Source organism: Poecilia reticulata, linkage group LG7, assembly GCF_000633615.1.
Source record: "Poecilia reticulata strain Guanapo linkage group LG7, Guppy_female_1.0+MT, whole genome shotgun sequence".
NCBI classification, from domain to species: Eukaryota; Metazoa; Chordata; class Actinopteri; order Cyprinodontiformes; family Poeciliidae; genus Poecilia; species Poecilia reticulata.
This window is the reverse complement of record NC_024337.1, coordinates 26,789,526-26,804,155: the sequence shown is the minus strand read 5'-3', so window position 1 is coordinate 26,804,155 and position 14,630 is coordinate 26,789,526. Positions and strand designations below refer to the sequence as shown.

General features: G+C 39.2%; 1 protein-coding gene across 2 annotated transcripts in view; it reads right to left on the bottom strand.

The window, feature by feature from the left end:
* Positions 1–14,630, bottom strand: part of lrp1ab (low density lipoprotein receptor-related protein 1Ab) — an 89,567-nt gene that overhangs the window by 49,328 nt on the left and 25,609 nt on the right. For both annotated transcript variants that reach the window (XM_017305706.1, XM_008413699.2), the window contains exons 3-6: positions 10,404–10,541; positions 4,037–4,156; positions 3,687–3,815; positions 3,253–3,516 (exon numbers count right to left, since the gene is read on the bottom strand). In XM_017305706.1, coding sequence (XP_017161195.1) covers positions 3,253–3,516; positions 3,687–3,815; positions 4,037–4,156; positions 10,404–10,541 — 651 coding nt within the window. The remainder of the gene's footprint in view (positions 1–3,252; positions 3,517–3,686; positions 3,816–4,036; positions 4,157–10,403; positions 10,542–14,630) is intronic.

Here is a 14,630-nt window from a genome sequence, read left to right as displayed (position 1 = left end):
GTCTGAACCTGTGTCGCCTAAAAACTCTCGGTATTCCTAAAATACGCAATGCACTGAAAGCAGAGTTCACAGCTGCGATCGCCCCCATCTGTCTCTTATCAAGTGGTGTGCGAGGGGTGGAAAGGATGGGACGGTTAGCTCCTGTTCTTTTTTATCTTCCCGGTCAGAGGATCGCATGCAGACAGAGAAAAGCTGCATCTGGATCCCTCATCTGCTTATCTGCCCTGCTGTCTCATGCTTTCAGAAACCATACAAGACAGAAAAAAGTTCCACTGCTCAAAGTCATGCTAGTAATAAAAACAAAGGGTCAAAGGTTATTGGGTTTAAATGAGTGTGTCTGAGTATTCGACTGGACACTGACAGGACACAACCTGAGATGGATTCAGGAATGTAGAGGCGGCTCAGGCTGACGTAACCCTAGAGGGGAATATAAGCGCCATCTTCATGACCCCTTATGCTCTCACACACAGCCGCCAAGCGATAGCAAATCACTACCTTCTCCCTTTCATCTTACCGGGTCTTTAACTTTGCTGAAGTCTTTCACAGCTCCTCCACTCGTCACATCAATTTTAGCAACAGTGTAGCAGCAGGCAAACGAGACCCAAATCCACTTTTTTTTTTTTTTTGCTCATACGTTTAAAAATAAATGGATGGATTGACGATTACATAGAAAACACAGTCAAATTATTATTAATATTATTTTTTTTTTTACTTAATTCATTTTTTTTTTGCTTTTCCATACTTATTCAACCCTGGAAAACACTTTGTGGATGTTTAAGAAGTTATATTCAGGTTCAGTCTCCAGACATCCAGGTTTGTTACTTTAGTGGATGGCAAGCAAAAAAAAAAACAAAAAAAAAAAAACATGTACGATAAAGAAGACAGCACTAAAAATCTTTTTGGATAACTTAATAAAGATGGTTTCTTAAATCTAGTTTCAAATCTCAAGCTTATTTCTCTTTTACTAAAACTGACTGATTACAGTTAGCGGCTGTAGCTACAGTAAGCCTTATTTGTAATTACAACAAAAGGTCCAACAAAAATGGTAATAATTAGTATTGAGAAGGTTGAGAGTTAAAACTATGAGACCAGCTTTGAAGTTTCCCGAATAGACAGTAGTTATGCAACTTCATGTTCACATGAGCCTACAAAACCTCCATCGTATTACAGAGTCTCCACTTTTATGTTTTTTCACATGTTGGCTGTTCTACGCCTGAGGCTAATTTTCAAGAGACTTCCCATGTGTTTGTTCACAGAGGAACGTGTATAAACCCACACCCTTGCTCTCCATGTTTTGACTACATTTCTGAACTCATTCTTATGTAACATCCACGCCGTAAGCCAAGAGGATAAAAAATAAAACTTGTCTGGTCTGTTATCAAACATAATTCCTGTCAGCATTATATGACTAACTCTCGAAAACATGAGCAGTCATAAGCTGTGTCTTTTGGACAGCTTGTGCGTGTGGGTGTTAGTGATTAGAGAGTGTGTGTGCGTGTGTTTGTGAACTAAAGGCCAGATGTTGCACTTGCCATCATTACACAATAAACAAACATGCATTATCTTGCCACTAAATTTGCTGGGACAAAATGTCCAGCTTGTGGAAGATTTATAAAGTAAAAATGGTTTTCCAGGGGAAAAAAAAAAATCTAACCTCACACTAGATCAAATCAGACATTGAGGACAAGGAGATGGCAAGGATGAAGAGATGGGTTATTCTGGACTAACTGAGCTAAAACTTCAAAATCAATTTTTTTCCATTTTACTTTGCAAACTCAAATGGTTTACACATACGTGTAAACGAGAGCAGTGCAAGCGGAACGGTGACGTTATGCGGAGTAAAAGTAAAGGAAGTAGAAGACTTTAGGTGTTTAGGGATGGTGGAAAGGAGATGAAGGATCGTGTGCAAGCAGGTGGAATGGGTAGAGAAAATTGTCAGGTGTGATAAAAGGGTGCCAGCAAGACTGAACACAAAGGTGTTCAGTGAGAGTGATGTACAATTTAAAGATCAGGAAAAGACGGGAGGCAGAACTGGATGTTGCAGAGCTCAGGATGTTGAGGTTCTCTTTGGGAGTGATGAAGATGGATAGGATCAGGAATAAGTACAGTGAAGGGTACAGCTCATGCTAAATGTTCTGGAGATAAAGTCAGAGAGGCAAGACTGAGATGACTTGGACAGAGGATGCTAGAGCCACAGGGCTGGAGGCCAAGAGAAAAAGCTCAAAATGGAGATCGATAGATGTTATGATTAAGAACATAAAGTTAGTTGGTGTGAGGGTGGAGAATGAAGAGAATAAGACTAGATGACCCCTGAATGGAAAAGCCAGAAGAAAAGAAGGAGATACTGGAAAAGTTATTCACATCTAATATCTTTTCCTGAAGAGGAGCTTTTAAATTTGTGCCGCAAAATGTATTAAATTTTTTTAACCTACACTCAACAAGTGCTTTTTTTTTTTTAAACAAAAAAGTTGATTAAAAAAACTACTTATATTTCTTCTCTTATTTCAATTGGAACTAAACTGAGCTCTGAAACAAACTAAGCAAAATATATTTAAAATCCCTAAAAATTCAGATTCAATGTATCTGTTTTTACATTTTATCACAATACATCCACAAACTGTGATCAATTGTAGAGAAAAAAATGCAACTAAACAAAAAGAAGAGCACAAAGTTAAAGACAAATTACACATGATTTTCGAAATGTTCATAAGTTAAACTATGGCATGCATTTGTGTTCAGCATCCTTTGACTAGACATCCCTAAAAAAAAATCTAATGCAACCAATTCCATCTGTGTATAATTAAATCTCAGCATAAATACAGCTGTTCTGTGAAAGCCTTAGCGGGTTGTCTGAGAGCATTTAGGGAAGAAACAGAATCATGAAATCCAAGAAACACAGCAGGCAGATCAGGATAATATAATGGATAAGCTTAAAGCATAGTGAGTTTATATAAAACATTACAAGCTGTTTGCACAACTGCAGAAGTAACCAGGCATGTCCACCTAAACTGTCAGATTGGGAAGAGAAAACAATCCAAGAAACACAAACCAAGAGGTCCATGGAGCTTGATACTCCCAACTCAGATGGAGCATTCAGCAGAACAATAACTAATTGTACACTGTATGAATCTGGTCTACATGGAAGAGTGCTGAGAAGAAAACCCATAAGAAATCCTCTTTAGACTAGATCTATGCCTCACAAACGTCACTCCAACATCAGTCTGTGCAATACTGAGGAAAAAAAACACTTACGATGCAAGCTGAGGGTGATGTTGACGGGTCGGATGCTTGTGCTGTTCGCCTTCAGGTCTTGAATACTGGTACACTTCAGCTGAGTGGCGGCGGGGGAATCACCCACATCTATCCAGCAAACCGTCTCCTCAGCATATATAAAGTCCATCGCCATTGTCTGATTGGTGTGTGGGACAGACAGTCGGGACGCCGAGCCACTCAGAGATGTGCATCGGATACCGTGGAGATTGGCGATCAACAGAACAGGCAGACGATCCACCGGCTCTGAGCAAAGATTTTGCAAAGCATACGGGAGAAAAACATTAAGAGTTGCCACGTAGATGTGACAGATGTTAATGAGTCATTCCCACAGCAGACAGAAAACCCTCTCTAATCCCAGTAGAAACTGTAAATACTGGTGTATGTTGCCTCTTTTTGTTTTTATTTTTACTCACCATTTTTGGCTTTGCAAGAGCGGTTATCTGGCTGCAGCAGATAGCCTTCAACACAGCTACAGGTGTAGCTTCCTTCTGTGTTCGTGCACGTTTGACTGCATGTCCCATACACGCTGCACTCATTGAAATCTACCAGGCAAAGAACACAGGAAAACGGGTATTACAGAATATGTTGTTTCATAAAACCTTGAACACATTTATCTTTTTCCTAAAATAATCAGACAAAAACAATCAGTTTTTTTTTGTTTTCCGTTTGTTTAGTTTTTTTTTGGGGCAGAAAATGGAATCAGATGATTGCTTTTAGACTTAGGTAGGCTGCACTTGAATCCATCTGCTAAATTACCACCTACCTTTGCACTTCTTTCCATCTGCAGCGACCTCGTAACCCGTTCTGCAGTAGCACCGCGGCCCGTCATGAGTCACTCCGCAGTGAAACTCGCACCCAAAGGAGGTACATTCTGGTGCTTTTTCTACACAGAAAGAAAACAGAAATCCAGAGTTAGAGTTAAACACTATTGAATAAAAATGAAATGTCAACGTAAGTAGTTAGGATTCCTATGAATTTTTCCACACAGACGTGCTATCTACACATATAACCGGTGTCACAAAGATTATGGATTACTTCTTTCACAACCCTCAGAGAGAGCTGGAGGATGTATCTTTTGGCAGGAAATGAGGGAGAGGAATCCAAACATCCTTTCATCGTGGCCTCTGCAGGGTGTGGGTGTGCATGCAGATGTATGTCTAGGCTTTAAGATAAGTAGGGTCAGCTTCCTATTATAGGTTGTTGTTTTGAAAGCCCTCAAAAGCCTGAGATGCCCTGGACTTTGTGCTGTTTCCTTTGTAAGACATCTGGTAAATGAGACTGGGTGAAAACAAATCATGTCTACAGCAGTGGTTCTTAAAGCGCTGGTATTTTGCATTTTCCAGGCACAATTCAAGTAACTATTTTACCTGCTGCATATATCAAACATTACTTATACACCACTCAACACCTTTAAATTGGGCTTCCGTCTCTTTAAGAAGCTCCTACTTTTTCCGACACTGTGCCTTCAGCACGTGATCACAACAGTGCTTCTCATTATTCGTCTAACGACCGCTCTTAGGAGCATTGGACTGGGAAGTTATGCATTTGAAGTTATTTTTTGCAAAACATTAGTTATATTAATGTCAAAACTGCCAAGGTAAAACAACAAAGCTGTTCAATAAACATGATTGAGCATATTTCTGGATGCTATTTTTCAAAAATAAATGTCAAAATTTAAAAACACTTTTTACACAAGTAGAAATAAAGACGACCAAGTAAATATGACTATTTACCGCAATAACCAACAAATATATGGCAGCTGGTCATGCAAAGAGTAACTGGTGGAAGCCTAGCTGTGAAGAGTGAAGAGTAGACCAGTGAAGGGCCCTTGTTACATAAAGCCTGTGGCACTCTGGGTCATAATGAGTCTTTTGTTGTGGCGTATCTGAAAGAAAGAGTCCCCCAGCTCACACTGTGGCCCACATCAAATCCATTCACCGAGCCTCACACTGGGAGAGACCACAGGCAACTCGAGAGCTAAAATACTCACACTGTGTACCTCTGTCCAGGGTCATTGTGTTCCACTTTGTACTCTAGTGTCTAGCTATGGGTGGGCAATATGAACAAATACCATAGTTTAATATTACAAACCCAAACTATTCATAATATGTTTGGTAATCTGAAAACAAAATCCTTGGTACAAAATATTTTACTTGATAGTAGGAGTGGGCAATATAAACTTAAAGATTTATCCTGACATCCTGTGGTACTATTGTGACAACGATAAAAATAGTGATAAGAACGAGTTATTCTTTCATTTTTAGATAACTGCATGACTATTGACAGGACTCATAGCTCCACAAACTTAAATACTGCTCTTGACAAGCATTCCCTTTTGTAATCCATCATACGTGAGAAACCTTGATCAATATTTTATCTTAACCTTAGGACTTCTTCAGCGAAAATGAAATCAGATTAAGAGACAAGAACCTGGGAATGCCCATGTCTAACCGGGTAGTTCAAAAGCTGCAGAAAAAAACAAAAGCTTGAGGCAAGAGCGGCAAAGGACAACTAGCAAACTAGAAAAAAGGCAGACACAGAAGACGTTACAAGGACGAGGAAAGAAAAATTATACACAGTTAGACAACCTCAAGCCAATGGAAAGATTTTGGATGTTTGCTAAAGGGTCAATGGATAAAGTAAAGAAATTAAAGCCACTCATCCTGTCACTGCATAGATGAAAACATTTATGCGTTTTGATGTAGGTAACAGAATCAGTTTGCTGACCTTTCTTAGGGCAAATGGCATCATATTGATTTAAGGCAAGATGCTGAAATACCTGAACCACTATCCATACATATGCTGTGTATCTTTGCTTATCCTTGGAGAGGGCAACAGGTGGGCGACATCCTGTCCAAGCCGCCAGTCCATCTCAGGGCAACATGGAGACAAGCTGACAGTACTTGAGGCCAATTTAAAGAAGTGAGTCAACATGCAAAAACTAAATCTGACAGAACAAATAATGCATTTTAAAACAACGTTGGGCAGCTGCAACTCATATGCCTCTATAATATCACAGAGAGGGTTGGGACATCATCCAAGGAGAGCCAGACCTGGATGGAGAGTATATTCCAACAAGGATCACACTTCTTTACTGACCTGTCAAAATTTACTCTAGGTCATTGGAAAAGAGGGGCTTCAATTGATCGCCATACTTAACCAACTTAACTCATTTTAGTTCCTCAACGTATTTAGCATTTCTTTCCTTTGCTGTCAGTAACTGAAGGCAAAAAACTGAACAAAATCCCAAATGTAACAACAGATTATTCAATCATGTTAAAGTCTGCATGGCATTCCTTGCTTTCTCCTCTGTTTAGAAGCTAGTGCAGACATGCCTTTTCCGTTTTCAGGCTTCCTGAAGGGAGCTTACACATTTCATGGAGTGTTTTATCACATTACCTCATTTCTACTTCAAGCATGAATCAAAAGGCAAATCTCTATTTGGCTGCCACTCAGACTAGATTATAAGGCGAGTCATCAGTTCATCTGGGGGTGAGAAGTTTTTCTGGTTTTTGTTGTCTTGGGGGCAGGCGAGGGAGAGAAAAATAAATTAGCGACAGATGGATGTTCTCTAAACAAGTTGAAAATAATATCTAAAGGCTCGCGCTGATATTTTGCTAAATGTCTCAACAAGTAGACATTTGGAAACAACATGCTTTTAGCAGCCGTCAACAAGGCACTGGCATGTTTGAGGTTGTATATGTTGGCACCCTTCTTCTTAGAAACAGTATCGGTGAAATTAATTTTTTTAGCTTCCTGTAATGTAATTAGAAGTTTCGTCAGAATGATCATCAAGATGACAAAATTGGTTTTGGAACGGATGAAGTTGACTAACATTAAGCTTTTGAAATGGCCGCGCATTTTCAGCTTTATTGAAAATGTGTAGACTTTGCTTAAAAGACAAATAAGTCGCAGGAAAACGACTGATTTAAATTTACTTCAGCATTTTTGAAAGAAAAAGGGGTCATATCTACGTGAAAACTATGCCTGGGTGTTATTAAAGGCAATGTAAGGTGTGTGGTTCATCTGCAACTTGCTGAAGGACAGTTATGTTATTTTTAACTTCTGCATTACAGAACATTTTCACTAAATTCAATCTTGTGTGAAATTGTTTGAGGTTGTATATGTTGGCACCCTAAGTTAAAGAAGATGCCAGACATCTGCTTTAACTTAGAAGATGTCTGGCATCTTCTAAGTTAAAGAAAAGAGTGTGGCTATAAAATGTTTCAAGTATCTTGAGTTGTAGACAGGAAAGCACACCAACAGTGTGCGTACTTACTGGGAACCGTTTAAAGGCTTCGTAATCAAAAAGGGGTCAAAGTAACCATTTGTAAACATGCAGGGCGGCAGCTTGAGTAATGAGCAAACAGTGACCACATTCAGTCCCAAACAGTGAAAGCACCAATAACAAAAAACTAAACAAATAAAGTTTGGACTTTCCCAAACAAATGGTAGCTTAAATTATGGACCAAATGTAATGCTCAAGTTTTTTCCCCGTTAAGAAGTACACAATTACTCGTAAACTGTAGTATCTCTTCCCTTCGTGATGCCTAATGACTGGCAATAAAATATGTCTTATCAAGCAAGACAGCTCTGCTAACAGCACCCAATAAACTAATTCAGGTCGAGACCTACTTGTGAATAAAGTTGATAATATCTGTCTGTGCACAGGTAGCTTCAAAATCCTTAAGTCATAGTTGGTGAGAGTGCACACACAAGCCTGCATGAGGCCTCTGCAATAATCAAAGATCTACTGAAAAGACAGACGGAGAAAATCATCAATGCAAAATAAAACGCTTAAGAGTGCCACCATGACCTGATTTTTCAGTTTCTGGTGTGTCAGTAACAGCTCACAAGAAAGATACTATCTATAAGGAACCCAGAAAGAAAAAAAACCCACACTGCTGTCAGTTAAAACCACATAAACTGAAACAGACCTTGGAAATACAAGCACTGTATTAACCACATTAATGTTTTCACTATAAGATTTTCAAAGATATAAAGTCAAAGAGGACAATTTAGTGTTTCACTGGATCGAGTGGTTTACCTTAAATGATTTGAATGACAGTGGTTCTCCACTAATTTTATTACAGCGACCAGAATAGTCCTTTATTTAAGCTCTGGCTGCCAACAGAACACAGAATACAAATTTGACTTTGTGGATAAATGAAAATGATGAAAATAGTAAAATAACGTCAGAATGTGACGTTCCAAGGAAAACCACCTGGGTTTTTATATTTAATTTGAACAACAAAAATAAAGAAAAATATCATCTTGAATGCGATATTTGAAAGATTTTTAAAGTCTTGGCTTAGATCTGGACCAAGACTCAATCTACACCTTGTCTTTAGGCCACACTAAGTTTGAGCTCAACTAACCAGGACAGAAAAAACCTTAACGCAGGACAACACACAGCAATTCCACCAGTCCATAATAATAATTTTGATTATTTTTAATCAAAAGTAAAATAAACAGACAAAAAGATGTACCGGTAACCATAATGAGATATTTCCTCATAACGCTAGTCAGTGGCTTTCTGAATCTTCCAACTTAATCAAATGGACCTCTGAACATAAGGTCTGAGAAGCTCGGCTGCATCTAAACCTCGGTACCAACACCAACCACAAAGCCCGATTTATTTTAGCCGTAATTTTAACCAGCCTTGTCAACAACATTGGCAGAATTACTTCAGAATAACAACAAAGTGCGCTTTCAGAAATCAGCGGCCAGGTATACTTGCACAGCCCAACAGTTTGTACAAGCCAACACTACGGTGCCTGTAAAAGAGTTTCCCCAAAATAAGGCAGGCTCACAAACAGCCGCCCGGCTGACACACATTGCCTGTGTGTGAGCAAGGACATCACAGCGTGACTGTTGCTCTGTGCGCACATGACTGTGCATGCAGGCACCGACAAGCATACGAACATTTAAAGGGTTAACCATTGTCCTTTGCTGGAAACCAGCTGGACTCATCGCCTCGGGGACAAGCAGTGCAAGCTGGGACTTGATGACTTCATCGCTGCTGTGCAAAACGCTTTGACAGCGATGACCACTGTGCGACAACACATGCACCTACTCTTTACGGTCTTATCAGCCAAACGGTGCTCAGCTTCTGCTATTCAGGCCTAAACTAATAACACTTCGATGTTCTGATTAATTGGCTCTAAAGGCTCCACTCTGTGTTCATGATTAACTCAGTCATTATTTAAGCAAGGTGGTCCCATGGGAGATTTTTTTTTTCTTCATGGGCGTGCTGAGGACAGAAGGAACAAGGAAGGGACAATAAAGTATAAAAATAAAAACATTAAGAAGCACATGTGAAGATGAAAAAGTCAATTGATAACCCCATTAAATCAAAAGCTTCTAAATAACAGCAAACAAAAAATACTCAACTCTGTAATAATTAGCAACAGGTGACAGAAGCGAGGATTAATGCGTCAGACTTACTAGAACAGATGACCTGATTCAGGGTCGGAGTTGTTATTTAAGGACTTGTAGAAGTGTCCTTGGTTTGTTTTCTAATTATTTATTTTTTCCTAGAAGAGAACAAGTTTGTATGTCTGAAATCTAAAACGTTCTCTGTCAGTAATTCCCACAAGACCACCTTGCTGAAAACAAAGGAATCCTCTAACGACATTAAACATTTGTGACTCAATCAGCTGAAACAAAATAATACTGCATGGATTATTTCATTCTTTTTGTGTTTCTAAATAATAATACAACATCTTATGGGAGTGCTTCTTCAGCTGTGTCTGGGTGTTTGCATCCGGCAGGATCAAGGATGCCAGCAGCATGGCTGAGCTGCTTTATGAAGTTATTTTTTCCCCACACAAAAAAATTAAAAAATAAAAATAAAAATCACCTGTGATATCAAAAATCAGAAAACTTTATTTAACTGAGATTAAGATTGAGAGGAGTTTAAATGTAGATCCACATCCACCAGTACTTGTTTTATTCCTGTGCTGAAACAGTCCCCTGCACAACTATTCACATCTCGACAAATTACTTAGGAGGGCTAAATACAAATGCCTGTGACACTTTTTAGATTAACTTTATGCATTTTTTTAAAACCAATGCCATAATCGAGGATCTCTGGTTGCTAAGGAGGGTAATGTGAGAGTGTTTTTTACCTCTGCAGTGAGGTCCCTCATCCCAGCCATCCGAACAATCAGAAACTCCATCACACAGTTTGCTCATATGGATGCAGACATCCAGGTCCAAGCAGCTGTGTTCATTGACTGGACACTGGTTCGGCCTGTTGTGTGAGCCTGGAAGACAAGCAAAACATCTGAATATTAGGACAGGAGTTTTTTTTTTTTTTTTTTTTTTTTTTTTTTAAATCGCTCTTCTATAGTTTTCGTTTCGATTATTTGCAAATCTCAGAAATGAAATAGCACGAGAAAAGAGGAGTGGTGAAAATGAATAACCTCAGCCAGTCAAAGAACATCTTCACAAAGCCGGTTTTTCTAGCGCCTTCGCTTTTCTGAGGCAGGTTTTATGGCCTTAACAACAAAAGACAGTAGCCATCAATGAACAGCGGATGCAACAGCTTCTTTATTGTCCCAGAACCCAGAACAGGGCTGTTCTACCTGACACTGAAAGATCAAATCGTCACAGAATAATGAAGATCTGTGGGTTGTTGTTTTGTTTTTTGTTTTTTTCTAACCGTCTGACTGATGAAGAACTGAATGTTCCCAGCATGTTTCAGACACAGAGCGAGATCATGCAGCCACTGTGTATACCGCTTTTAACGCAACGCAAATAATCAGCGTGAGCAATCCTGAACATGTGATCGTTTGCATGAAAAAAATGCAACATCAAAAACAGGTTTTTCTCGTCAAACACATGAAACATCTGAATATAAAGAAGATGCAGTCTCCTTTGCTCTCTCACCCTCCCACTCTTCTCTCTCTCTCTCTCTCTCACTCTCTCTCTATTCAGCCCACACTGCAAACAGTTTGCTTTTGCTGTTTTCTTCTTTCTCCTCCTCCTCCTCCTCCTCAATTTTCCCCCCCTTTATAACATCTGCTGACCCATTTTAGAGAAACACTTGGAGGAAAGAAAATAAAGTTCAACTCCTTCTACAGGAAATGATATGCAGAGTTCTAAGATGCATACGTCTCAAGCTGTACAGATTTACATGTCCCCCATCGCTAAACTCTCTGATCTTGAACTTATTCAGCTATCACAGTGAAAATGTGGCTCCCTCTAACCCTCATTTCTGGTTACACGAGAATTAAGTTTATAATAAACCAAAATATGTGTTCCTACAGTAACGAACCAAACAGATTTATTTTATTGTTTTTTTTTGCCATTTTGACACATCTACAAGCTTCACATCAGAAAAAGATATTCTAATATTAGATAAAGATAACCTGAGTAAATAAAATATCAATGTTTTAAATGACTGGCAATTAGTTTTTCACATCACTATGTAGATGTTTGGACAACTCTTCAATGCAGTATTGACTTAATTCAGTCACATTTGAGGGTTTTGTCACCATGAATGTCTTGATCAAGGTCAAATCACAGCATATCAGTTGGATTTATGTTTAGATTCTTATATACTTTTGAGCCTTTCAAAGGTGCTCTCTGCTTCAGACCACCAACCTGCTGCTTAGTCCAAGTGTGCTTGAGCTTAAGATCATAAGCTGATGTCCAGACATTCTCCTTCTGGATTTTGTGACAGAATTTAAGATCTCAGTCGTACAGACAGTTTGGCAGCACAGCATCCCCAGACTATCGCATTACCGCAGAAGATCTTTTTCTGAAATGCAGCTGTAGCAAAAAACACACTTCAAAGAAGTTTAACTTTTGTCTCATCAGTCTATTGAATTTTAATCCAAAACGTCTTGAGGACAATCTCCATGCTGTATTTGGGCAGCTGTGAGTTTCGCCATTGACTTTCGCTGGATGAGTTGTTGATGTATGCAGCGTAATTCTGGTAGGCCCAGTAACTCCAAACATTAATATTATTACAAGAAATGAGAAAGAATGAGAAATTGTGTTTTCAGGCCGACACTATCCTCTGTATTCATAGTTACCTCACAGACCACAAATGCTAACTGTTACAATGATTGTTTTTAACTTCATTGTTAAAAATGAAGTTTTTAACATCATCCTGTGATGATTGCATCACAGGAATCTGTGAAAAATGCATCATACTGGAAGAGAGAATGAACTTCTAATACATCTGGATTATGGAAGAAATGGGATGTTAGCATATTAGCAGCCCTCCTACAGCCTGTGCCTCTAAGCCAACCTTATTTACATTCAATAAAGTGCCAACACGGGGATTTTTACATAAACGGCAAATGCTAAGAAAAAACTAAATCCTGCCAAGGGTTTAGCATCTGTCAACAGTTTTGAGGGAAGTATATTAAGATAAATGAGACTGAAAGTCATCCAAGAGACATTAGCTGAAAGAATTAGTGTCTCTCCCAGCTTTAAAATGTGTAAGCTTATTTCACAAACTGGGATGTGTTGAGCACTGAATGTTCTAACAGCTCATTCTTTTACACCGAATCAGGGATTAAGGTTCCTCCTACGTGGAGACGCTGAAAAATAACTTAATATCGATGCCACAACAAGAGCTGCTCATTAACAGACTCCTGTGTTTCTATAGGGCATCTGAGAAGAAGGACAACAAAATTTCTCAGCTCAGCATGTTTACATTTTGTACCATGCTGTATCTCCAAAGAGCTTTTACTTTTAAAAGTCTTTATTCTAATCGTCCTCCAGATCATGAGGAGCATTCAAAGAACGATATGTTGCAAAAAAGGGATAAACATTATGTCATGAAATGACTTGACTAAACTATAAAGTAAGCACTTCAACTTCTCCAGCTGCAATGCTGAGCTTTTCTGATAAGTAAATACAACCAACTTAAGCTACAGCAGGTCACATCAATCGCAATAGTTTGTTGTGAATACGGTTATCAATTTAAGACCAACTAAATTTGGTAGAAATGAGGTGTTTAAAAATGAAGTCAAAGGAAGTACAAGGAGATTAAGGAGAAAACTGTCTCAAGCAAATCTATTGTTCATTCTGGCTGCAAGAGAGCAAAACATGAAGCGGATAACAGGAAGGCTGAACATAATATAGCAAATTTGCTATAACCCCTGTCTCTACCACTCCAGTCCCAGGTAGCCTCTCACGAGCCGCCTCTGGCTGACAGTCGTCTCTGGGCTGGAGGTTTTAAATTTTCTCTAGTTTTGTACACAAACCCACCAGTAGATGGGAAAGTTTGAAATATCAGAACTTATTCAGCAAATGTGTTTCCATCACACCGTTTTTGCATTAACGCTTTTTTTTTTTACCATCACTCAAATTTTATTATGTGGACATGAGGCAAAGTGGAAGCAGTTTTTCTTTAAATGTTTTCTTTCAACACCTCCAGCTTTGTATCCGACCATCCCCCGCCCTTCAGGACTCATATACTTATGCAATGGCCTTAAATTTAGAGCCCCTGTCGATCCTTTGTCTGGACTTTAAAAAGCCTGTGTTTCCTTCTGCTCTAGGGTTCCATGGCAGCCCCTGACTGACTCCAATACAGTCTGCTGTCAGCTCCGATTATTATGTTATTCATTCTGACAGCCGGGCCCGTCCACTGACCAACTCTCAGCACTCTGGAATCACATTATACAACAGACTCCACAACAAGCCCAATGGCTGTGCCAAAAAACAGAAAAAGGAAGCAGTGGTACACAGCCAACTAGATGGTGCAATACACTCTGCTACAATATAAAACATATCAATTATTATGTTGCAAGAATTATAAATAACTTTACTTGCAAATAGTGGTATGTAATCTGAGACAAATCCATTACAATAGCCATTTACACATTTAAAGCTGTATTGCAAATAGATATCTGAGGCTAACAGTATGTTCAGTGAATAGATGCAACAATGAAAGTGGCCACCAAGCTGAATTGGCTTTCATGTGTGAGGTGGGGCACATCCCATGCAGCATGCCACTTTGACCAAAGACAGAGCTGTTTGCACACACTGAAGTGGAAGGGAAGCACAACTGAGCACGCAAATGTTACTGACAGTGAATCCGATAAATCCGATAGCTTTGAAAATGGCAGCAAAAACTTTTTAAGATTTCCCACAGAAGATGGTTATTTCAGGGTCATCCATGCAACGTCACACACATATGAATGAATATTCTGCTCATTCTTATTTGCATTACAGTTTTACGTCAGTCAGATTAGATGGACACCGCTTTGGCTCTAAGTCCACCACACGGTTTGCAGGACACATCGGATGTGGGTTCCTGGAGCTTTCTTTCAACAATGGCTTCTTCTTGCCACTATTCCATAAAGGCTAGATTTGTGCAGTGCATCAGTTATAGC